Source organism: Ambystoma mexicanum, chromosome 11 (genome assembly GCF_040938575.1).
Source record: "Ambystoma mexicanum isolate Mex_15411 chromosome 11, UKY_AmexF1_1, whole genome shotgun sequence".
In the NCBI taxonomy this organism is placed as follows: domain Eukaryota; kingdom Metazoa; phylum Chordata; class Amphibia; order Caudata; family Ambystomatidae; genus Ambystoma; species Ambystoma mexicanum.
In genome coordinates this window covers 124,588,525-124,613,324 of record NC_090934.1, presented here as the reverse complement: position 1 = coordinate 124,613,324, position 24,800 = coordinate 124,588,525, and the positions used below count along the sequence as shown (strand labels likewise).

Below are 24,800 nucleotides of genomic sequence, written 5' to 3'. Positions count from 1 at the left end.
ACGTCGTAAGATCAGCTGTTTGAGGACCGGAGGCAACCTGACCGAAGGAGAAGCAGCAGGTCGGGCCCCACGACTTGAGCTTTGTGGGTTGCTCTCGTGCCGGACCGGCACAATCTAGTTAATTGTACCATAACTACGCGTAAGTGTACTGTGGAGACCACCAGGGTGAGTAGGCGGAAGTCCTTAAAAGACTAGGCCAATACTAAACTGTGACTAACACACACAATCTGTCCGCAAGACCGCAGTAGTGCAAACTGCAGCCACAGACATAGTGCACAGCAACACTGCATCCCAGAGGCTGAGCAATAGCGCCGACTGGACAACATACCCACAACGTTTTTTTGGCACCCATAGAAGGAGGCGAATAACCGTAAAATACTTCAAGAAATGTGCAGAAGCCAGAGACCTGCGTGACAGGTAACTGAGCGCAACACCGCAGCGGTTGATGCCGCCAGGGGACTAGATACACTATCACTGGTCCGGCACAGTGACAATGGAATCCTAGGGGTACACGTGATGCAGCCAGGTCCTAAGGGCTGGGCAGGAAAATACTCACATGGCGTCCAAAACGAATAAAACCAAAGCAAAGCAGCCGCTGATTGATATATTCACGGAATCGCAACACACGGGAGAGGTGGCAAAGGAATGCAATAAGTTGGAAGATCATACCATGGCGAGACACAACAGATCCTTGCAGCAATTGCCGACCTGAAAGTGACATGGGAAGCTAAACTAGGATCTGCCATTGCACACTTAAAGACATCTCTGGAAAATAATAGACGCAGTCAGCGTGGACATGAACCTATTGAGGCAAGATGAGAGGCCTGGCGGAACGCACAAACTGGAAGCAGAAGTGCAGGTGAATACTAGTAGCTGCACCACCACGCCAGAGAGATTGCGACGCTCCATCAACTAGTGAGGAACCTAGAGAACAGGGCAGAGGAGGCGGAAGAGCGAGTGCGTAGAAACAATGTTCGAATCGTTGGCCTGCCAGAAGTGACGGAGAATCCGGACCAAACGAATTACGTGGAAACTCTACTGCTGCAGGAGATCGGAGCGGCTTCACTCACACAGGGATTTATGGTCGAAAGGGCACACAAAGCCCAGACTAGGAAACCACCGCCTGGGGCTCCCCCTAGGCCAATCATTGCCAAGATCCTTAATTATGAGGACAGGGAGAAACTCCTTGAATATTTCCGCAAAGGGGGGGCACCATCTGCCATGCATCAGCAACTATAACAGCATACCCGGATTATACCTTCCAAGTGCAGAGATTACGGCTTAACTTCATGGCGATCAAACGAAGGTTGCGTGAATCCGGCCTGAAATATATGCTTATGTATCCAGCAAGATTGAAGGTATTACACAGAAACAAAAACGGTGTTCTTCGAATCCCCCCAATCCCTCCCCCCCCCCCCCCCCCCGAGGATGCAACGCACTGGATGGACACGCAGAACTGCCCAGTGACAGCTGATGATCAGACGGAAGGCGATAAGTGAACTTGCGCCCCACTATGTTATGTACAGAGCTCGAGGTCAAGAGGGTTAATAAGGGGGGGGGGGTGGGTAGGATACGCTAGACAAGCCCTTACCTTGTGGCTTGCGCTAAGCGAGAGCGGTAGACACTGCATGTGACTAAGGTCTGAACTTTGAGACTTCACTTTTCAGATAATGCGGGTCACCCAGTAGGCGGATATGAAGCCGTGCTTGAGATACACAAGTGGATAATATGATGTAGCATTAATGCAGGGACTTGGAGAAGACGCATCCTGATCCCCTAGTAGTTAGTTTAGTTAGGATATTAGTAGAATAATATCCCCCTGCTAGGTTCCAAGTATTGTCTACGGCCAGGGAAAAGGACCAGATGTGGGGTAGCCCGAGATCCAGGGATGGAGCTGGGCAATTGTTTACGGAGTTGGGAGTTCAGTTTGGGTCCAGGGATGGAGTTGGGCGTCGGTTGGGGTGGATTGGGGAGGGTGGGGAAAGGGTAGTTGAGTTTGTTTTAGTCAGGGGTTGGGAGGGGGAAGTCACATGAGTGTAATGGGAAGTGTCAGCAATCACAACCCGGAACACATAGGAGGAAAGAGGGGGAAGGAGTAGGATACGGCCGATATGGTGGATCTGAAGATAGTGACCTGGAATGTGCACGGGTTAAACAGTTTTATTAAACGGAACAAGATCATGATATACCTGACTAGGCAGAAAATAGATATAGCATTGATACAAGAAACCCACCTGACCAAGGATAAACTCGAAGTGATAAAGAGGAAATGGAAGGGGACCACGGCGGAAGCAACATATTCGATGTAAGCTAGAGGGGTTATCACATGCGTAGCACCCCACATCCCGTTCAAATTGTTACAACAAGAGGTGGAGCCAGATGGCAGGATGGTATTATTGAGGGGGCTAGTGGGAAACAGGTGAATATAATCAACATTTATGCCCCAAACAATGACACTGCGATATACTTCAGAAACCTGTATGCTAAGATCAGTTCATATATAGATGGAGCAGTTAAAAAGGGGGGAGATTTCAATTGCACACTGGACCCCCCCCGGGCTAGACAGATCTGATGAAAAGTTAACTAGGCCGAACTCAGCAGCGAAAGCCCTAGACGCACTTGCACAGGACTTTCACATGATTGAGATATAGGGAAGGTTTCACTCAACACAGGGGGTACTCGTATTACTCTGCCCCACACAACTTACACACCCGGTTGGACTACATATTTGTGGCCAGCACACTAGTAGGTGATGAAAAGTGCAGAGTACAAGGCAGCAGTCCTATCGGACCATGCAACGCTGGTCGTGAGGTGGCGGGTCTCCCCGCCTAGGCCAAGGATACCGACGTGGAAGCTTAGAGCTGAAGCACTGAAAGATACTATATTTAGAGAAGACTTGAGGAAGGTTATAAAGGAATACTTTGAGCTTAATACGGGGAGTGTGAAGTCAGCTGGCATGCTGTGGCAAGCATTTAAGGTGGTAGAGAGGAGAAGCGATCTCAAAGTCGAAAGGACTGCAAGGAGGTATAATGAAGGATTTGCAACACACGGCAAGGGAGATCGAGAACAAAATGCAAGGGGGAACGGATTCCCCAGATGGGGCCGAGGCCATACGCAAACTACAAGAGGAATGTAGAACCCATTGGGAAAGATTAAGCAACTTGAATTATAGAAGATATATAGAAAGACAACATGCAGAAGGTGATGAACAAGGCAGGTTGCTGGCTTGGATGTGCAAGAGTGAGGCTCCGAAACAGGTGATTCGAGAAATACACAGGGGAGATGGCTTGAAAAGACACCCAGGAAGGAGTGAACAAGTGCTTCTATAGATACTATCAAGAGTTACACGCAGATAAGATTGAGGAAGAGGAAATTGATATATTGAAGACGTTGGAAGAGATCAATCTCCCTAAGCTTGGGGAAATGGAGAGAGAGATTAGATGCACCACTCACATTGGAAGAACTAGAAAACGTAATCCAGACCCTACCCACCAATAAGGCTGCGGGTACAGATGGTCTCACGAGCGAGTTTTATAAAACGTATAAGACTGACCTACTCCCACCGATGCTGGCCATGCTGAACGAAGCGTTTGACAAAGGCACATTGCCAGAGACCCTCAGGGAGGCAATCATCATCCCGCTCCTCAAGCCAGACAAACAGTACAGATTGCAGATCCTATAGACGGCTATCAATGCTGAACCAAGATTGCAAGATCCTCATTGCAGTGATGGCAAACTGGCTGAAGCCGATGATAAACTCCTTAGTACATCATGACCAAACAGGATATAAGGTGTATTTCTGATAACCTCAGGAGGCTACATCAAATCATAGCCCAGACAGGGGGGAGCGCCCAGGAAGTAGCGATAGTCTCACTAGATGCGGTAAAGGCCTTGGACTCGCTCAAATGGCCATGGTCGATGGTGGTTTTGAAGGACTATGGGATGGGGTCAGCATACCTGAAGTGGGCTAAATTACTGTACAGTGAACCAGTGGCTCGGGTCTGGACGGGTCCGATTATCGCGTAACGATGGACTCTGGGCAAGGGTACCAGACAGGGTTGCCCCTGGTCCCCGATGATATTTATCTTAGCGTTGGAACCTCTGGTGATATACTTAAGGCATCACTATAATGAGTTAGGCCCTAGCACGGCAGGAGGACAGCATTTGATGTCGCTATACGCTGATGACATGCTGTACCTGAAATACACACCCCCCCCCCCCCCTCCCCGAGGAAAACTTGCAGTATATTCTGGAAGTAATGGAACGATGCACAATATTGCAGGGTATAACGATTAACCCACAGAAGTCCACAATGTTCCACCTAGAAAGATATGTAGGAGTTCCACAACACGAGTTACCAGTATTACAGTATAGGTGGGCAACTGACACCTTTAGGTACCTGGGGGTGGATATATATCACAGGATTGAGGATGAACACAAGAACGCAGAGAGGATCTAACGTAGCATAGTATTTTGGGCGCAGTTGCCTCCGACTTGATGGGTAGGGCAGCGCTGCTTAAGATGACAGCATTAGCCACACTGCTGCACAATTTCGCAAATGTCCCATATATGATACCTAAACGGTTTTTTACCAAAGTGCAGAGTATATGTAGGCGGTTCATCTCGCACAATTCGAGAAATAGGATAGCTCTGTGGAAATTGCAAAACCTGTATGATCAAGCTCCAGTATGTGGCAAGATGGCTATCCGAAGACACCACACCGGAGTCCAGATTGTTAAGAGCAGAGTGTGCACCCTATTTTCCGAACGAGTGGATGTGGGTGGCCTATCCTCCAAAGGGAAGGATGTCGGCATTGCTGAACCTGGGTCGGAAAATCTGGTATAGAGCCTGCCAGATGATGGGAAGCCTGTAGCCGTGCTCCCCGCAGGTGCCCTTCATAGTGCTGAAGGACATGGACAAACGATTGAGGAAGACAATTAGAGAACATTGGGAACCAGTAGGGGTAACAACCATAGGAGATGTATGGCAAGAAGAAGGGAAGATAGAATTTGATATATTGAGAGAAGACACAGGCTTACATAGTGGACAATAGATCACGTATTCTAGGTTGATGACATTGGTGAAGAGGACGTGGTCGGAGGTAGAGTTGACCCAGCAGCCAGATGCTGCCATAGAAACGTCTCAGGAGGCCATGACATCTCTCGAATTTATGAAATAATGATGTCTAAGGTTGGAAAGGAAGTGATGCAGATGAGGCGAGACTGGGAAGAGGAAAGTGGCGAAGACAATAAGTGATGGGCTATGGGCGAGGATGCAGAGATATAAAAAAAGTGTCCAGAAATGTAAGACTACAACAGATTCAGCTACACATTGCACACAGGGCATATATGATCTCCAAGAAAATGTGCTAGGTTTACAAATGCCACTATACAGAAATGCCCGAAATGCGGGGAGGTGGATGCTGGAATGATACACATGTTCTGGGCATGCCCGGAAATATAGCTAGATAGTGGGAAGAAGCAGCACACCTCCTGGCTAATAAGGGGATTAAATTGGAAGTGGACTCCCTATGGGTGTGCATGGTAGGGGGATTCCAGAGACTGCGCAAACTAAAGCATGTGAGCAAACTTAAAGATCTGGCTTACATCCATGCCAAGCGCAAGATAGCTATGGGCTGCAAGGCAAAGTGGGAGACCAAACACAGAAGCGTGGTGGCGGGACCTCCTGAAATGGACGGTTGCAGAAACAGTGGTATGGAGAGAAGCGGTGGGGGGGGGGGGGAGGGGGAAGAGGCAGAGACGCTTATAGCTTGGCAACACTTGGTCTCAACACTGTTGGGCTCTGGCCTGTAGGAACCCGAAACAGATGGCTCCTCAGAGGGTGCGGGAGATGTGATGATCATAGGTTAGAAGGATGTTGTATATTGCAAGACTCTAAAGGTGGGGGGGGGGTGTTGAGGCTAGGAGGTCAATTGGGGATTGTTTTAGTTTTATGCACAGTGTTTTGGTGTAATATATGTGGATTATTTTGAAAACCAATTATATATTATTTTTTTATTTTTAAAGTCTAAAGTGAATACTTGCATGTTTAAGAAGATATCCTCTGCTCCTAGACCACTACGGTACCTCCTCTGCCACCTGGAAAAACCTATGCTACAGACTAGGTAAGTACTTTAAAAGATAATGCTTCTGGCTGGAAAATGATAACAGTACTTACTTGTGAAAGTAGTTTAAGTGATTACTGTGTCTCTGTGAAAGAAGAAATTACAAAGTGTTACTTAGTTTATACTTACCTTTAAGTTGCTGGTTGCTCCTTTAAAAAGAATAGAACATTCTTTCGACTGGATGTCCCTCCCACGTATTTCTTATCTTTGCTCAGTTCTGTTTTGAAGTACAATGTTTGTCCAGTATGAGATGGTTAGTACCGTTGAGGGAGCGTAGGTTGCAACTACAAGGGAAGTTTTACTGCAAGGAAGGATCGGAGGGGCGATAAGGAATACGTGGGAGAAACATCCAGTCGAAATAACGTTACAGTTGGTAAGCAAATTGTTCTTCGAATGGATCGTGTATGGTTTAAGAGTGCACAGAGTGCAATACAGCTTTTCCAAATTTAGTTTCTTGGCTAGTGGAGGAGTCTAGACTATAGAATTTGGTAAAGGTGTGCAGACGACCATATGGCAGCTGCACAGATGTCTTATTGGAAATCCCCTCTGGCGAGCTGACGAAGCTGCGATACTCCTGGTTGAATGAGCCTTTAGGTGTTGAGGGGGGAGTTTCCTCCCAGTCATTTATAGCATTCTAGGATAGTTAAAATTATCCATCTTGAGATGGTTTGTTTGGTGATGGCTATGCCTAGTTTATGTCCTGCATACCCCACAAACAACTGGTCTGCTTGCTTAAGTCTTGCAAGTCTGCTGATGCGGACACTCAAAGCACGCTTTGGATCAAGCCTGTGCAATCTTTCCTACTCTTTCCCCAGGATGATGGGGAGGCTAGAATGAAGGTAATCTTATTTTCTGCGTAGTATGAAATGGACACAACCTTTGGGAGGAAATTAGGCTTCACTTGAAGGGCTACCATAACCTTGTGGAATATAGTATGTGGAGGTATTCAAGATAAAGCATGTAGTTCGCTCACTCTCCTGGCAGAAGTCATAGCCACTAGGAAAACTGTTTTGAGAGTGAGAAATCTTAAAAGGGCAGGAATGGAGGGGTTCAAAAGGAGTGTTCATTAGAAATTTTAGAACTATATTTAAGTACCACAGGGGAACTTGAAAAGGAGTTGGTGGGTAGACATTAGTCAACCCTTTCAGAAATTGAATGACTAAAGGCATCTTGAAATATGAAGGTTCCTCAGCCGTGCGTTTGAAAACTGATAACCCTTAATTGTGCCGACTTGTAGACCTCAATTTGCTAGGTATAATAGGAACGATAACACCATTGGTGTGTTGCATGAAAAAGGGTCAATATTCTTATTTCTAAACCAGCTGCAGAATTTGTTCCAACGTCAGCGGTATAGTGATTTGGTTGCTGGTTTTCTGGCCGAAAGAAACACCTCCATTACGTCATCCGGGCGATCCCAATCTTTGTATCTCAACCTTTCAGAAACCATGCGTGAAGGTTGAGAGTTCGGATATCCGGATGGAGAACCTGATCCTCCTCTTGAGAGAGAAGATCCTCTCTTTGTGGAAGACGAATTTGAGGACAGATGGACATGCCTAGAAGATCCGGGTACCATGTCCGCCTGGCCCAGTCCGGGGCAATTACGATTATGGTTTTCCAGAATCTTCTCAGCCTCCTTATTACGTGAGGAGTGTTAGAGAGAATTCTCAAAAATGTTAATTCCCTCCAACTTAGAGACCCCCAGCAACTTTGCTGGATTTTGAGTGTTAGGCAAAGTTTGTATGCAGTACCCTTGGGGACCACTATACACAACTAGGACTACAGGTGTAAGCAAACCAAGCTTTGGTATAAATCTGTACTACACAGTTTTGGTAGCGTTGCTGAGCAGCCAGGCTTATCTCAAGAGGAGAATGTGAGCTGTAATGAGGTTACACGAGGTCTACAATCACAAGTATTCAAATAAACGTATACTCAAGGTTTCTTGGTAAAACACTTATTAATTTATTTCACAGTCAGTTATAAAACATTCACTAGAAGGAGGCAATATATATATACACCACACAAATATACTTCAGTACTTTACACAGTACATTTCTGCGGCATTTAAACTACTTTGAAAGAGGAGCAAAATGGCATAGGTTAATAAAATGAAATCACAATTATTCTTAGACAGTGCAAATGTTTTGAGTTCACCAGATGTCAATTCAATGCAATAGGTTAGGCCAAAGTCAATGAACTAAAGTCTTGTATAGGATAAAGCAGCTCTGGTAGTTAAACGGAAAAGTAGTTTGTAAAAGAAAGAATATGCTGGGTCATAAGCTGATTAGGCCTGCAAGTTGCAAATGTTTCAAGCACTTTCACGGTGAGAGGCAAGTTCTGTCGGGTTTTCACAGTACCTTACAATGAAGAAAAAGATGCAGCTGAAGACTTCTGTTCCTGGCAGTTCTTGCAGATCTTGCTGTTCCTGAGCCTCAGTTGTGGGGACAAGAGGGAGGATGTCAGGGGACTCCTGCACTGCACTGGAACTGGTCTAAAAGCTGGCAACTGGCAAATCTTCAATTCCGGTAGCTGTAGTCAAGCACACAAACTGGTGTCCCTCTCCCTGGCTATTCGTTTTCCTGCAGCACTCTGAGGAAAATACAACCAGCTCTGAGATTGGTATCCAGGTGACTTAGTGTTGAGTTGATTGGTCCCACCAACTCAAAGGAAGAAGTCGTACTTGCAGGGGCTGCTCTGTTGAGGTGAACTTGGTGATTTGGACCTGCAGCAGGGCTTCACCAGGCAAAACAACGGTCCAGGAGTTGCAGCAGCCATCCTCTTCAAGCTCGTCTTCGGTTCTTTCGTTCCAGTGGTCAACTCTGCCTTCCAAGCCAAGAGAGACCTTTAATTCAGTTCTCTCCCATTCATTCCAGCCTAGCTGTCACTCACCCAGCAGGGTGGCTGTCCTTGCCAGACAGTCAGCCAGCCAATCACACCAGAGTGCATTTGGGTCTCCTAGGAGGCTTGTAAATGATTCCAATCGGGCGTCACACCGGACCAGGACCTTCGCCCTTAGCCTTAGATGTAGCGCACAATGAGAATGCTTTTTCTTTATTTTCTACAAATTCGATTTGAGACGATACCCGACCAGTCTCACACCCCCTTTTACAAATACCCCAGGTCACAATGCACCATGAACCAGGTCGGTGGTTGGTAACACAATATTTTTTTATTTTAACTTCAAAGAAAATCACACAATTTTTATATTGGGCAGCAATCACCAATGGGGTGATAATTACAATGAAATAAGAACATATCAGAAGCACAAATGAATAATGGCACTTTTTCAATTAGGATAGATAACACCTCAGTTAAGGTTTCCCCCTACAATGTTCTCTCAACCCACAATTCACTCGGATTTTAACAAATTAATGACGTGTTTAGATAATGATATACATATGTTTTATCTCAGGGATGTAATATAACTAGCAACTATAAGGTATCACAAACGGCATACAGTTCAAAAAGCAAATTGAAATGAAAACCGTGCAGCCACATTCACATGTTGAAAAGTTGCAATTTTCTCTTTGTTTTAAATGTAAAAAATGTTTAAGAAAAACTGGTGAAATACACAGGTTCGGAATGCGGTTTTTAGGTTGGGTGATAGATGCACATCATAGGGACAATATAGAAGTGAAAGAATAGCTATAGCTGAAGAATTGGATAAGATTTTCAAGGTGGAATGAGGTTCGGTTTAGGTAAAATAAAGCAGTTAAGAAAAATCGGTTTTAAAAAGGAAAGGCATGTTTTACTTAAACTAAATTATCTAGACTATATGGTTAAAGAAAGACACGGTACGTTCCAAGATTGATTCGCAACGTCAACCTTTTCACCACACATTCAACTATGCGGGAATTACTTTGATTATTCCAAATGTGCCTAAGGACTTATGATCTATGGAAGAGAGCGATGAACAGAAAAGTGGCGCTAACGCTTGGAGATAAATGACAAGATGCACAGCGAATTCTAGCAGTTTTAACAAGGAATCAGTATGGATAGGATTCTTTAAAGAGTGGAACAAAGACAAAGTATCAAGATGAGGTAGGCTATGGGATGGGGAAATGCTCACAAGCCGCACTTGAGTTTGGGGATTTGGAAAGTCAACCGGTTCTGGACGCAAAAGCTCTGGTCACAGGATAGCGGCTGACACTCCTAAAAGCAAGCAGCTGGGCAAGTCTCGTCACTGGATGGCAAGGGTACAGCAGGCATGCAGGTAGTGAGCACAAGGCCGGTCTGGTCACAGGATGCTACCGAGGGTACCACAGCTGTTCCCCTTTGCGATTTTTGTGGAGCTTTATGGATAACTGGCCTTGCTGGGATAGGGTCAGCTATGCTTTGGCCTTGCAGTAGAGTCTGGAATCTTGCAAAGATGGATCTGGAATATCAGGATACACAGGCGCTGGAACTTCAGGAGAGTGTCCTGTCCTTGTGAGCTCCCACCCCTTACATAAAAGCGGGTTACATCACTGGGTTTATTGCTGGGCAGAACTGAATGGGACTTAAGTGTATGGGGTTGTGTTTTATGAGATGCAAAGCCTTCCCACAGTCCTTTTTGCCAAAAATCAATCTTCACAAATTACACACTTACCATTATGGCACTTAAACAAAATTACATAGGCAGATTACATATTTCACGCAGAGCATGGCAGTCCAATTCTCACATTTGTAGGACTTGGTTTCGTCCGTCTAATAATTTTTCGTCCTTTTCAGTGAGAAGTGTTATACCTAAAATTCTATAACTTTATATGTGTACATATTATCATAAGGCATTTTAATCTTGAATATCAAAGTGTCACCATATACACTTTCCTCAGAATATCCCATTCTCTGCCATTTCTGTCCCTTATATGACACTGAAGGTTACCACGTCTTGAATTACAGCCATCAAAATTGCATCTAGACTGCCAAACTTTTGCATTTCTGCGTTGTCCAATTGCGGAAATAAAAGTCTCAAAGTTTTATTAACAAACTAGTCTTTAGAGCCAAAATGGGCGGCCTTTGTCCTCCACTGGGACCATTTTCTTCCTTCATGCTACCACCAAATGTAGTTCAGCCTAGGGCTTCCCTGGAGTTTGCCCAGCCTGAGTGACTGGTGGTTGTCACTTCCAGAAGTCGCACTTAGGTGTCCCAGATCTATTGCCTCAAGCTGAAGCTCAGACAGAAGTCTGACGCGCATGTGATATTTCTTTGCCTTGATCCATTCAAAGTTTTCAAGGGCGGCTATTAACACGTATATGTCCCAGATCTCCCTTGTGGCTTCTCTTGGGGGTAGGGCACTGCTGTTTATCAGCACCCAAATGTCCCTTAGGAAATGGCAGAAATCTGTTTGGGCTAATTGCCCAGTACAGCCAAAACATTTTATTTCTTCATTTCATTTTGTTTAGAATCAGCAGCAAGCCTGCTGAAATAAAACCTCCCACATGCGTTTCCCAGCAAAACCCCCTTTACATTGCTAGGCCAAGACAGGGCCTTCTTTCAACCTTACACTTTTAAAACCGGCCTTTTTCCTTATTTGCAAAAGCACATTTTAACACATGGTGAAGTCTGCTGGGCAGACCATTTCAAAAAGTTTGCTCTTCCTTCTGACTTCCCAACATTGTTTTACAGCCCTAGTCAGTTTCACTTACACAGCAATCTGTTTAAGACACAGGTCCACTGAATTTGACATATGCCCTTAGAGCTAAGTTTTTTTTTGTTGAAGGAAGCAGTGATTTTTGACATTTTGTAGCCCAAAGGTCAAACGTTTTCCCGTGTGGTTGAAAGTAAAGCTTCTGTTGAATTCCCAGCTTTGGTCTGACCGCCTGCCATTCAGGAATATGGCACTCTTCTGCTGGAGCGCAATCTGAATATGGATGGGCATGGCAGGGCCTCTCTGATAAAACCAGAGTAATGTAGTTTAAATGTAAAATATTTCCCTTTTTCAAAGGGAAATGTTAAGCTAGCATCAAAGAAGTGCTGCTTTTCCATTTTCTTCTTGGGTGCATGTAAGAAACACATGGGCAGGCTCTCAGTGTACCCCCTTGTTCCATTCTGCCCAAGAAGTACTTGGCAAAACAGTGCAGCCATCATTTGTAGCTGCAAAACGCAGTTTTGATGCACGGCAGTGGAGCTGAAAGGAGCCAGCGCAGCCATTTTGCTGTTAACTGCTGAAGTGCAGCTTGGTTATGGATGGGAATTCTGCTGAGTGGGTCAATGTATCCCACAGACTAAGCACAGGGAGATTCGGCACCTCCATCACTTCCTGTCCACCCCAGACACTCGGGCCCCAGAGGCAACCTTCAGTCCTGAAGCCCACCAAAGGCGAAGGAACAAAGGGACCAAACCTGGTTCGGCGCGCAGAGAAACACTAGAAGGTCCAGAGATACCAACCAATCCTGAAGATGGAGGGCTTGAAGGATCTGAGAAAGGGTTACCATCTTGAACTTGTCCTTCCTAAGGAATTTGTTAAATTCTCGCAAGTCCAAGATGGGTCTCATTCCTCTGTCCTTTTTCGGAATTAGAAAATACGGGATTACCAACCCTCATTCCTCTCCTCTACAGGTACCGGTACTAAAGCACCTTTCTGTAACAGGTCCAAAATTTCCTGCATAAGGAGTGGGTCTGGAAACAAAGGGTTGTTCCCTGGTGGATGACTCTGCGGGGTGTGTAGAAAAAGCAGGCGGTAGCCTTGGGCAATTGTTTCCAATGCCCAAGCATCTGAAGTAATATCCTGCCATGTCGGATGCAGAGTTAACCTGCCTCCTACTGGGGTCTTGTGTGGTAAGAACTCAGAGGGGTTTTGGAGCAGCTGACGCAGATGCTGAAGGCAAGGCAGCACCTGCGGATGCAGACTTTGTACCTTTGCCCCGTCCACCATGGGTAAATCGTCTCTGGACCCTTTGAGCTGGCTGTCCTCTGCCTTTTCCGAACCCAGAGGAAAAGCGAAAGGACCTACCCCTCCAGGGCGTACCTGTGAGGCAGTTTGGAGTTTGTCAAATTGCAGCTCAAGGGATTTGGACGCCGCTTTGGAAGTTTGCAACTTCTCCAAACTGTCATCAGCTTTTTTACCAAATAGATAGGCGCCGTCAAAGGGCATATTCAGAAGTCTGGATTGCTTATCAGGAGCAAAGCAGATTTCCGCAACCACGCAAATCTGAGGATTGTGGTACTAGCCACCATGGCTCTGCTGATCCTGTCAACAGAGTCAAGACCAGTTTGAAGGTACTCCCACATCGCATCCCTCCCGTCCTTGATAATGCTCAAGAAACCGTCTCTCTCCTCTCCCTCTGGGAGGTGGTCAGCCGCCATCGAAGCACACTCCCAAAGGGTGTGGCTGAACCTTGCCAGCGTGCAAGTGGCGTTAGCAGACTTAAGAGCCATGCTACATGCCGAGAAGACCTTCTTGGCGATGGCATCAAATTTCTTGTAGTCACGATCCTGTGGAATTGTGGGGTATGCAGATTGTCTGCCTGATGAAGTAGCAGCTTGGACTACTAGACTCTGGAGTCGGGTGCTTAGATAAATAAGGAGGGTCTGAAGTTGACGTCCCATATTTTGCAGAACGTTTTTTTACTGACTTCAGGAATTTCTTCTGGAGTCTCCCAATTTGTGGCTACCTTTTTCTGCAATGCTGTATGGAAGGGAACTATAGGTTCTTGAGGTCCCTTATCTAAAATGTCCGTTTGGTCATCTTGGTCAAAAGTGGGTGTGGGTCTTGTCCAACCCATGTACTCCCATTACCCTGTTCATAAGTAACCTATAACTTCCTTCAGCATGATCACCAGGCTCCGGTTTACTATAGTCTACCTCTGGAGAGGCATCAATACCACTGGTCTCCTCTAGGGACTCTTGGAGATCCTTTAGCCTAACCTCTTCTGGTACAAATTCCTCTGGTAGAGGTCGTGTATATTGAAGACCAAAAGGCCTTTCTGCATCGGAGTCTTCCCCTTCTTCATATATGGAAGAAAATTCCTGAAATAATCAGAGTGTGGAAGGGGTGTGAAACCCATTTCAAGTGATGATGGAGCTATATTAGTCATTACTGGTGGAGAAAGACATCATAGGTCTCAACGTAATCGCGAAAGGCTTTGACTTAGAGATTGGCCTCGATGTCGTCAAGGGATTTGGGACTTTCTTCGATGCCGCCGATGGGGTCGACACCAGTCACAACGTTCTTGAAGGAGACACTGATGCATTGGGTGCAGATGGCATTGAAGGAGCATGAGGCGCCAGCAATTCCTCCTTCGACTAAGTCGTAGATGATGCAGATTTAGACTTCGGAGGTAAGGTTGATGCCTTATGCGTCAAAGAGGCTTTTTCTCTACTCCAGGGTTCATGACGCACGATGAGTATGTTTTGCTGAGGTCAACGACTCACAGCTTTTATGTTTATTGGGTTTTTTACCCAGGGTATCGCCTCTAGGTATCCCCGATGCGGGGGGGGGGGGTGAGGGGAGAAGAGAGGGTCAACGAAAATCTTCCCACTGAGCCAGGGAGCTATACTTCGTGGTGCAAGCAACTTTTTCTGGGGAACTGGAGGACCAAGATGAGGGCGAACTACGGATGAGTGGTGTGATCTGCTTCTAGACATCGAACGGGAATGCTTTCTTTTTCCACGACGAAACGACGGTCTAGACTCGTCAGAGGTACATTTTGAGGGTGTAACAGATTTAACAGTGTTAACTTACTCCAGCTTCCCCCTATGCTCCCTCAAGGCTTTCACTGTCATAGAAAGACATTCTTCACACTCTGAATAAGGGTGCTCTGGGCCCAACCACCATAGACAGATCCTGTGGGGATTGGTCAACGACAACTTACCACAATCCCGACATTTTTTTAAAGCCGGATCGGGGTGTCGATGGAGTTGACGAAGATGCCATTGTGGATCGAAGATTCAATGATTTTTCTTTATGAAATTTTTGATTCACTGAAAAATCGAGCGTCAAGTCTCCGAGGCTTACGAAGCGTGGAAAAACAGAACTGAGCAACGGATGCTGCGCGCAACTATTTATACCCATGATGATGCCGATACAGAGGCCTCCAAGGGACATCGACTCGAGGGACACCGACGCACAGCGCCCTCTACTAAAAAAAATATTGAGGCCAGCCAGCTGGAAATGAAAATCAAAGAGAACGAATATGTGGGAGGACACAATCCATTTGAAGATATTTTACTTGCTTTGAATGGAGTTTCTCCCCCTTCTAAAAGAAAAATGTGTTGGTACGGTTTTATTATTCTTAACTGAATGAGTGTAGGTTTACCTACCTTGAATAACAGATTGTCATTCTTACTGTATACTAAATGGTTACTGCATTCCCTGATCTGCTTTATACAGATCAAACAGTCTGGGAGTGGTCTTGGAGTTTCTTGTAGTAGTAGCCCCCCTTAAAAGTATATGAGGTTCCTTACTTTGAAATACATTGTGTCTTTCTAAAAGTGCATAACTGGGTTATGCTTTCCCTGAACTGCTCTAAAGCACTTCTAAAATAGTCATATGCGTGGTTACTTAGAATCGTATAATAAACTTCTGAAAAATATTGTTCCAACTATCTATTCCTGGATTAGTAATAGTGTAAAAGTTCCGTACCAATAGGGTATACTGCCCTGGAAAAGCTACTGCTCTTCTAAATCTAATACTGGGTGGTGCTTTACATGAGCTGCTCTAGGGCACTTCTAAAATAGAGTGAATTTTGAATTAAATGTTACTGTGCTAATTTTTGGTGCAAGCCACTACCATTGAAGCAGTCACCTGAAAAAGTGCTGCTTATGGTTTTTAGAATTGTGTTCATATATGTTATAGTATTTACTTACCCGCTTTGAACTTGGCCTACTTGTATTTAAATAAACCATTTATTTTTATCTAGTGTTTCTTTGGACCAAATATATGTTAATGTTAAAGGATATTTGTACCGCACACTATCACCACTGGAGTGGTCCCCTGGTGCACTGGCGGCTTTGAAAAGGGAGGGGGGTGAGGTAGTCGGAATAAGCTGGAAAAGAGCAAGAGAGCAGTGATGTGCGGTTTGCAGCTTCAGCCCGCTGGGCCCGTTGGCTGGGTTTTGGGTGTTTTATGATTGGTAGACGTCGTGTGCTGTTGTGCAAGTCCATTTGTGGTTTGTTTTGTTGTTGCAGTGTAGTGAAGTATGTGCGGATTGCTGTGTTGTAGGCTTGTGGTTGTGTTTGGTTAGAGTTAGAGAGGTGTAAGCAGAGGGGTGAGATTGTTAGTGGATTGGTTAATTGGCTTTGCTGTACTTGCAATTATGTCTAGGTGTGATGGTTGCCATCATTCACTATTCCATCTGAGTGTGGCACTTGCTAATTCTCAATATTCTATCTAGACGTGAGGCAAGGCCATCGATCACGATTCCATCCTACTATGGCATTTGATAATATTTACATTTCTATCAAAATGAGACGCAGGAGAAAGTTAAGACATTCCATCCAAGTGTGGCATTTGCTAACAATCGCATTTCTATCTAGATGTGACGTATGCTAATCTTCACAGTTCTCTCTAGGTGTGGTACTAGTTAACATTGGCAAGTATGTTGGTATGTAATGCAGGCAACATTTACTGTCCAGCCATGAAAAGGTTTAGGCTGGTGGTCACACATCTCTCTAGGAATGCATGGTGTAAGTCTATGGCAGTCTAGGTTATGGAAAGGTAAGAGAGTGGCGGGGGATTTCTGGAGTAGAGTAATTGTTCTACACCCCACCCATGCCACACAGTTTTTGTTGGCGTTTGTTGACTGCTGGCTTCATTGGCTTCCCCTGCAGACACGTTTTGGAGCCGCCAATGTCGAAGTTGCCCTTTGCCTTGTGGCCCTTAGGGGCTACAACGGGCAGGGGGCTGCCCTAGGGGGGTTTGTGATAAGGGGAGGAGGAAGCAATCAGGGTGTGTGGGAGGGATGGGAGGCGGGATTGGGCTTGCCTGGGGAGGCTACAGCCCTCTCGTTCAAGATAAGCCTGGCTGCTCCGTCTACACTACCAAATGTTCTCAGGTAGTGCAGGCTTATACGAAGAGTGGAGTTTTGTACCGCCTCAGATGAGATTTTATGAAGCCCTTAGTTGGACTTTAGGAAAAGTGTCCCAACAGTCTCCTCCGCACAGGAGAAGCCAAACTACTCAGCTAGGTTACCATTAAAAGTTTGGTCTACAACTTAAATGTAAACTGGTGGCACCTTTACAATGGGCTCTTAGAACCCCTCACCAGAGTAGGTTCTGAAGCGCCCTCTTTAGAGAACCCCAATGGCTACTGAGCTACTGTGGCAAAGCCAGCTGCACTCCTAGCTAACCCAAAAGTAAATTTACAGCTGTTGCCAGCCAACGTCACAACACAACTATAGCATGGTAGACTCACCATGGGGCCAAAATAGGGCACTGAAAAAGCACTCCTTTCCTAGAAGCCTTATTTCTGCTGTTGAATAGCACATCAAAAAAGGTTTGCGCTAGCAGGGGGACTTGAGTAAAAGTTCCACTGGCCAGAAAAATAAGGTCAAAGACAGGAACAAAAGCAAAATGTTTGGGGAGAGTGGAAAGCATAAAATGCGACAAAACTCAAATGCATTTTTCACATGGATGTGCACATACCTGAGGAACCAGGGCATTTGGGGGTTTTACAAAGAATGGAATTCTGCCCCTCTGCCAGTCATTGAGAACCATCTTTGAGACAGTTGGAAGGTCTGGTTCGCCTCCCTGAAACAACACAAGACTATGTTAAACATCATGTTCAACTCACTTTGCATCTCAATATCATGAACTTGTTTGGGTATCAACACGTAACACACATTCAGGACATTTTAGGAGTGCAAAGCCTTGCACAAGATTTGCAAAAGCATGAGAACATGGTCCCACAATGTGCATACCACCAGATCTTTTGTGAGAACTAAGACGTTTAAATATGTTAACCTAGAAAAGAGAGCATAGAGTCTTGTCTGAGATGAGGACAAACTCAAAGCAAAACAGTGCTTCCAGAACCAGAATTACACTCTCCCCGTCATTCTCTGTAGCTATTAAACAGGCAGAGTGCAAAAATAAACTGTACTTGAAGTATAATGCCTCCAGGCTGTGTGTGGACCAACCACTTTAACGTAAATGGTAAAATCACTACATTCCGCTGTTCAAATGAGTATTTTACAGCCACTCTACAGTTTAAATGGCACTCAAGGCTCAGAGAGTCCCCTTTAATGTGTTCATGTGAAGACAAGACTGTTAGGGAGAATTCTCATAAATGTGCCAATTCCCTTTACCTTAGAGACCCCCAGCAACGTTGCTGGATTTTGAAGGCTTGATTTTTTTTACCTGGAGAGTGAGCCTTTTTTTCCCCACTCATGTATTTTGATGTGTGTTTTGCTCATGTTTCATTTGGTTATGGAACCTAAACAACTCCATAGGCATCATCTTTTCATTTGTGTCACACAGGGAAGCCTTTTATGCTGTCCTAAGGTTTAAATACCTTCTCTGGAATAAACTACTGTTCCCCAGAGAAAGTAAAGTGAAATTGACTTTACTAGTCTTTAAATTCCTAGACCCAACACACCCTATCTTACAATAGACTGCTGGAGGGGTTACTTAGTATCCCCGGTGTCCAGAAACTCATGTCACTGTCAAATACTACCCTTTCCTCTCTAAATGGCTGGTGGCAGTGGTTTTACAATGAACTACCATGATTTCTCCCGACCCCGAACAATGGTAGCGTTAAATCGCGGGAGCCATGTTTTTCAAGAGGGCGTCTAAGCACCCTTTGTTTAAACAGGTCCCGGTTGTCTATTTTTGCCATTTCTTTTTGGAAAAGTCCTTCTAGAGTTTCTCTGCGTGCCAAACCAGGTTTGGTCCCTTTGTTCCTTCGCTTTGGTGGGCTTCAGGACTGAAGACCGCCTCTGGCGCCCTAGCGTCTGGGGTGGGCAAGAAGTGAGTTAGACAGAATTGCATGCAGTACCCTCTGGGACCACCACATACAATTAGGACTACAGGTGTAAGCAAAACCAACCTTTGGTATAAGCCTCTACTACACAGTTTTTGGTAGAGAGCTGGGCAACCAGGCTTATCTCAAGAGTATGTGAGCAGTACAAGGATGTTACACAGAGGGCTTACAATAACAGTGGTTCAAGTAGACACTTATACTCAATGTTTCTTGGTAGAACACTTATTAATTTATTACAGTCATTTAGAGAAAAAAAAAACCACTAGGAGGTAACTTATTATACACAAACACTTCAATACCAAACCAATAAGTTTGAGTAAATAAGGCTCCCCAGAAATATGAGCAAAAGGGCATTTCAGTTACTTTGAATAGGACTAAAAAGGCACAAGTTAATAAATAGATCACAAATATTTTCTTAGGCAGTGCAAATAGTTTCAATTGAATAGAGGACTCGATTCAGTTCAATAGGCCTAGGCCAAAGTCAATGGGCTAGTGTTTTGGATAGGAAAGAACAGTTCTTGTAGTAAACGGTAAAGTCTTTGCCAATGTTCTCAGAAGTTGTTTGTACGAAAAAGAATCATATGTTGGGTCACAAGCTGATTAGGCCTGTAAATTGGAAAAGTTTCACGAACTTTAGGTATGAAGAAAAAGATGCAGCTGAAGACATTGGTTCCTGGCAGTTCCTGTAGATCTCACTGTTCCTGTGCCTCAGTTGTGGGTACAAGAGGGGGGGGATGTAGGAGGACTACAACACTGTACAGGGAGGGTCAAACAAGCTGGCAAAATGGAAGATCTTCGGTTCCAGTAGCTGTTGTCAAGCACACAAGCTGGTGTCCTTCCCCCCTGGTTAAACCCAACCAGCTCAGAGAATGGTATCCAGGTGGCTTACAAAGATTGGTCCCACCAACTCAAGGTCCTTGAAGGGTCTTCTCTGTCTAGATGAACTTGGCGATTCGGAACCTGCAGCAGGGCTTCACCAGACAAATCAATGGTCCAGGAGTTGCAGCAGCCGTCCTCTTCCAGCTCGTCTTCGGTTCTTTCGTTCCAGTGGTCCACTGCTTTCCTGTCCAAGAGAATCGCCTTTTTAAAAAAAACTTTATTGAATTTACAACAAAACGACCAGGACAACTAAACTCGAACCACCACCCCCCCTGAGGCACATCTGCTCAGCCTCCAGCCCCACACTACCATGGGCCAGTCTACAAAGTTCATTGCAGATCCAACAGTCGTAAGCGTTGCGGACACCAAACCACCCAAAAATCATCCTTGAGAAAAGCCAGTATTTCTCCAATTGTTTGCAAAGTCATTCATGGCGTATGTCGCCCATTCGAGTGCTATAATCTCCCATATCTTACGGAGCCAATCCTGCATCCCGGGAATCTCTGCACTTTTCCATCTCTGTGCCACCAACATTGTGGCTGCCAATGTCAGGAAAACTCTTGCTTTCTCACGTGCCCTAGGTTCAGCACCCGCAGAGCCTTCCCTCAACCCCAACAGAGTCTGCTCTGGCGTCCGGGCCCCCTCCAGGACCAAAGGTCTGCTCTTGCGCCCTATGAATTTCTTGCCAGAATGGCCCGATTTTCAGGCATCCCCACCAAATGTGATCTGCCAATCATCCCACATCCCCTCCAGCAGTCCCCAGGAACACCCAGGTATAACCAGTGCAGTCGGGCCGGTATATAGTGCCAACCCAATAGGATCTTATACCAAGCTTCTTGGAGCTGGGAAGCCCTAGCCAACTTAGGAATCATTCTCCACAACCTTTCCCACTCCTCCCTGTCCATCTCTCTCCCTAATACCTCCTCCCATCTCCTCAGGTAGGGGCATTGATGCCCATCAGTTGTGTTATCCGTAGAGATTCGAAATTAGCCCCTTGGACCCATCATTAGTCAGTAGGAATTTTTCAAACAGCGTTACCTTCCTATTCGCGGCTCCCTTAATGCCAGGGTTCAAGACCCAATGTCTTAGTTGCGCTCGCGTATCGGAGCCTTTCTCCCTCCTTTACCCCGAATTCCCTTTTGCAGTCCACAAATGATAGTATTCCCCCCCCTAAACATGTCTCCCAACTTCCTGCATCCCCCAATCTGCCATTGTGTAAAGGCCCCCCTTTTCCATCCATTGGGTGAAATCCCCATTGTTAAAAAGGGGCGTAAAAGGGGAAGGGAATGTCATTATCCCCTTAGGTCTCACCAGCTTATCCCAGTTGTCCGCAACCAACTTAGTCACTGAGCTCATATATAGATGCGGTGGTCTACTATGTTTTGGCAGCCACAGAACTTTCACCAGGCCCGATGCGCTACAGCCCTATCCATTTTATCCCACAACTTATTGACCCATTTCCCCTTCCTGGAGCCACTCTCTAATCACCCTCAGTTTCATAGCTTCACAGTACAGTTGGAAGTTTGGTACCGCCAGCCCCCTCCCCCCTCTCGTTTGGGTGCCTCCAGCAGATGCCTGTTAATCCTAGCTCTTTTCCCTTCCCAAATAAATTTGTTAGTCAGGGTCCTTAACTCCCTAAAAAAGATTGCTGGCACCTCCTGAGGAATTGCTTGAACAGGTATAGTAACCTTGGAAGAGTAACCATTTTCACTGCTGCTAGCCGACCCAGCCAAGAGACCCTGAGGGTCCTCCACCTGAGGAAATCCTGCTTAATATCCTTTAACAATTGTGGGTAATTGGCCCCATACCAGCCCCCGAGTTTCGCCGTAATCTTCACCCCCAAATATCGGGTTCCCCCTGTGCACCATACAAAGGGGGTGCATGCCCTTAAAGCTTCCCGTTCTCCATCCTTCAGGGTGAGATTTAATAATTCAGATTTATTGATGTTCACCTTTAGGCCCGATGCTACTCCGAACTTTTCCAATATGATGTTACACTACCTAATAGATTTGATGGGTGTCGTCAGAGTTAGGAGCATGTCATCCGCAAAGGCCGTTATTTTGTGCTGTTCGCCCCCAAACGGCATGCCCCTCACTCCTTCCGCCTCCCTTATCGCCTGCAAAAGGGGCTCTAAATATAATGCGTACAGCATCGGGGAGAGCGGGCATCACTGCTTGGTCCCTCTACTCAACCTGAAGGGCCTAGAAAGGGTACCGTTCACCGCCACTCTCGCCAATGGTGTCTGATAGTTCGCACGCACCATTGTCAAAAATTATCCCTGCAAGCCCATCTGCTGCAGCACCTGAAAGAGAAAGGACCACTCCACGTGGTCAAATGCCTTTTCCGCGTCCAACGTCAATAAGACCGCGGGAGTGTCTGTTTTATGAGCCTTTTCCACCCGGTGTGCCACCCGCTGGATGTTATCCGCCGTGTGTCTGCCCCGGATAAAACCTGTCTGGTCTGGATGAACCAGATCAGGGAGACACTCTTCTAACCGGTTTGCCAAAATCTTTGTGCAAGTCTTAGCATCAACATTAATTGGCGCTATAGGTCTTTATAATGTCCTCAGCTCGGGGTCCTTATTGGGCTTGAGCATTTGGGTTAACATGGCCTCCTCCATGGACGGGGCTACCCTACAAGTTGACCTAAAAGTATTAAAGAGATGTCAAGTGAGGGATGGGAGTGCTTGCAAATGTTTTATAGAAGGCCACAGAGTAGCCGTCCGGGCCTGGGGCCTAATTTGGTGGCAGATTCCCTATAACTCTTCGTACTTCGTCTTCCGAAATTTCCTGGTTAAGAACTCCGTTCCTCCTTCCCTATCCGACGAAGCTGCACCCCCTTCAGAAAATCCACTTGTCTGTCAAGCTGGGGGTTTTGGGATGTGAAGAGGGATTCGTAGAATTCTGCTACAGTTTACTGGATATCCCCAGCACGCGTAATCCGCTCCCCTGTTCTTTTCAAAGCTGTGATCGCATTCGAGGTCACACCCCGCAAAAATCGTGCCAGGAGCCCGAAGTAGCTTTAAATGCGTCCCACCTTGTGCCTTCCCCCGTAGCCCCTTTATCATCGTCTAAGAAGAAGTTCTGTATTTTCCCTTTCACTTCCTCTCTGATAACTGGGTCTCAAAGTAAGGATTTTGGATATTTCCAGCCCCACACCCCTCTATTCTTACGTCCCATTTCAATGTGGATGGCTACTGTTTTATGGTCCGCAATCCCTATGGGGCCAGTTTGTACATCACAAATTTGACTCACCAGGCCCGCTGATACCAAAATATAGTCAATCCTCGACTGGGACCCATGCACTCCTGACAGGAAAGTGAAGCCTCCTCCCCCTTCAGCTCCCGCCAGACATCCCGTAAGCCCACTCCCCCTATTCTGTCTCAAATCGATGGACATCGCCGCTCCTCCCCCTCCGGCAGAGCCCCCAGACCGATCACACCCTCTATCCCAGGTTATATTGAGATCACCCCATCAGGATGATGTGCCCCCATGCTTTCTCTTCCAATAACGACAGGACTCGCCTTAGGAACTGCTCCTGCCCAGTATTAGGGACGTACACCACAGCTATGATGTAAGGAGTATCCAAATATGTGCCTTTGGCAATCAGATACCTACCCTCCCTTGCCCCTTACTGTCTCAGTGACTCTGTAGTCCAAAGTATTTTTAATAGCCAAGGCTACCCCCGCGGTTTTATTCTGCCCTGATGCATGCAAGATTAGATCAAAACCCCTCAGGCGAAGCCGACATTGATCCTTACCCAGTAGAAGCGTTTCCTGCAACCCCAGAACATCAGGCGCTTTCTTTCTAGTAAACAGTTCCAATTTCTTCCTCTTGAGAAAGGAGTTGAGCCCCCTAACATTGTGAGTCATCCACTTGAATGACATGGATAACAAAAAGCTCCCATCCTGACCCCCACCTTTAGGTGACCCCCTCCTTTTCCTGAGCCTCTTGATGTGCCCCTCCCCCTCCCTCCCAATTTCACACCCCTCCCTTCCGCCCCCTAAGGGCTTCCCGCCCCTCACCTACTATTACCTCAGGCATCCGCACCTGTCCTGATCCAAGACGGTTTCTCCCCCCTCCACCCCTTACTGTACCAAAGTATCCCTTTGAGGCCCACCACCCCCATCATGCCTGCGATTTTAACCTCCCCCCCTCTGAGCCCCCCCATCTCCTTTTCCCCATTCTTCTCCTTTGGGGTCGGCCCACCCCCCTTCTCTTCTCCCCTACTGTGGACCACTCCCACGGTCTCAATCGGGATCTGGGATCACTTGTTTGGGAGTTGCTCCTTGCCGGATTACCCTCTAGGTCAATTTGCAGCAGGTCATTCCTTCCTGTGTCGTAATGCGCTTTTGGGTTCCTTCCCATTCAAACACCAGGCCAAATGGAAAGGACCAATTATACCGAATGCCTTTTTCGTTGAGCACCTTAAGAATGGGCCCCATCTGCTTCCTCTTTACCAACGTGCTGCTTGCCAGATCCTGATACAGCGCTATTTGCAGACCCTAGTATAAGATGGGTTCCCGCTTCCTTGCCGTCCGAAGGACAGCCTCTTTCTGCGCGTACCTGGTGAAGGCGGCCAGCACATCTCGTGGCCTGGCTGCAGCGCCTTTAGATAGCCTTCCCACCCTGTGAACTCGGTCTAGTTCAATCTTGTCAGGTTGCTCTTCCCCTAGGATGTCCGCAAAGATGGCTTGAATTTCCTCTTTCAGATCTTTGTCCTCGACTGTTTCCGGCAGCAGTTTTACCCTAATGTTGATCCTACGGGATCGGTTTTCCAAATCTTCCATTTGGGCTTCCAAGTTCCAGGTGGCCACATCCAGCCGCTCTTCGCAGTTCGCAGTCATGTCCTTATCCACATCCTGTAGGCTCTTCTCCAGGAGATCCGTCCTTTCCCCGAGTT

General features: G+C 46.3%; 1 protein-coding gene across 1 annotated transcript in view; it reads right to left on the bottom strand.

Moving 5' to 3' along the window:
• The window catches only part of GNL2 (G protein nucleolar 2), a 448,358-nt gene that overhangs the window by 110,477 nt on the left and 313,081 nt on the right, over window positions 1-24,800 (bottom strand). The window contains exon 12 of the mRNA XM_069622651.1: window positions 17,687-17,791. Coding sequence (XP_069478752.1) covers window positions 17,687-17,791 — 105 coding nt within the window. The remainder of the gene's footprint in view (window positions 1-17,686; window positions 17,792-24,800) is intronic.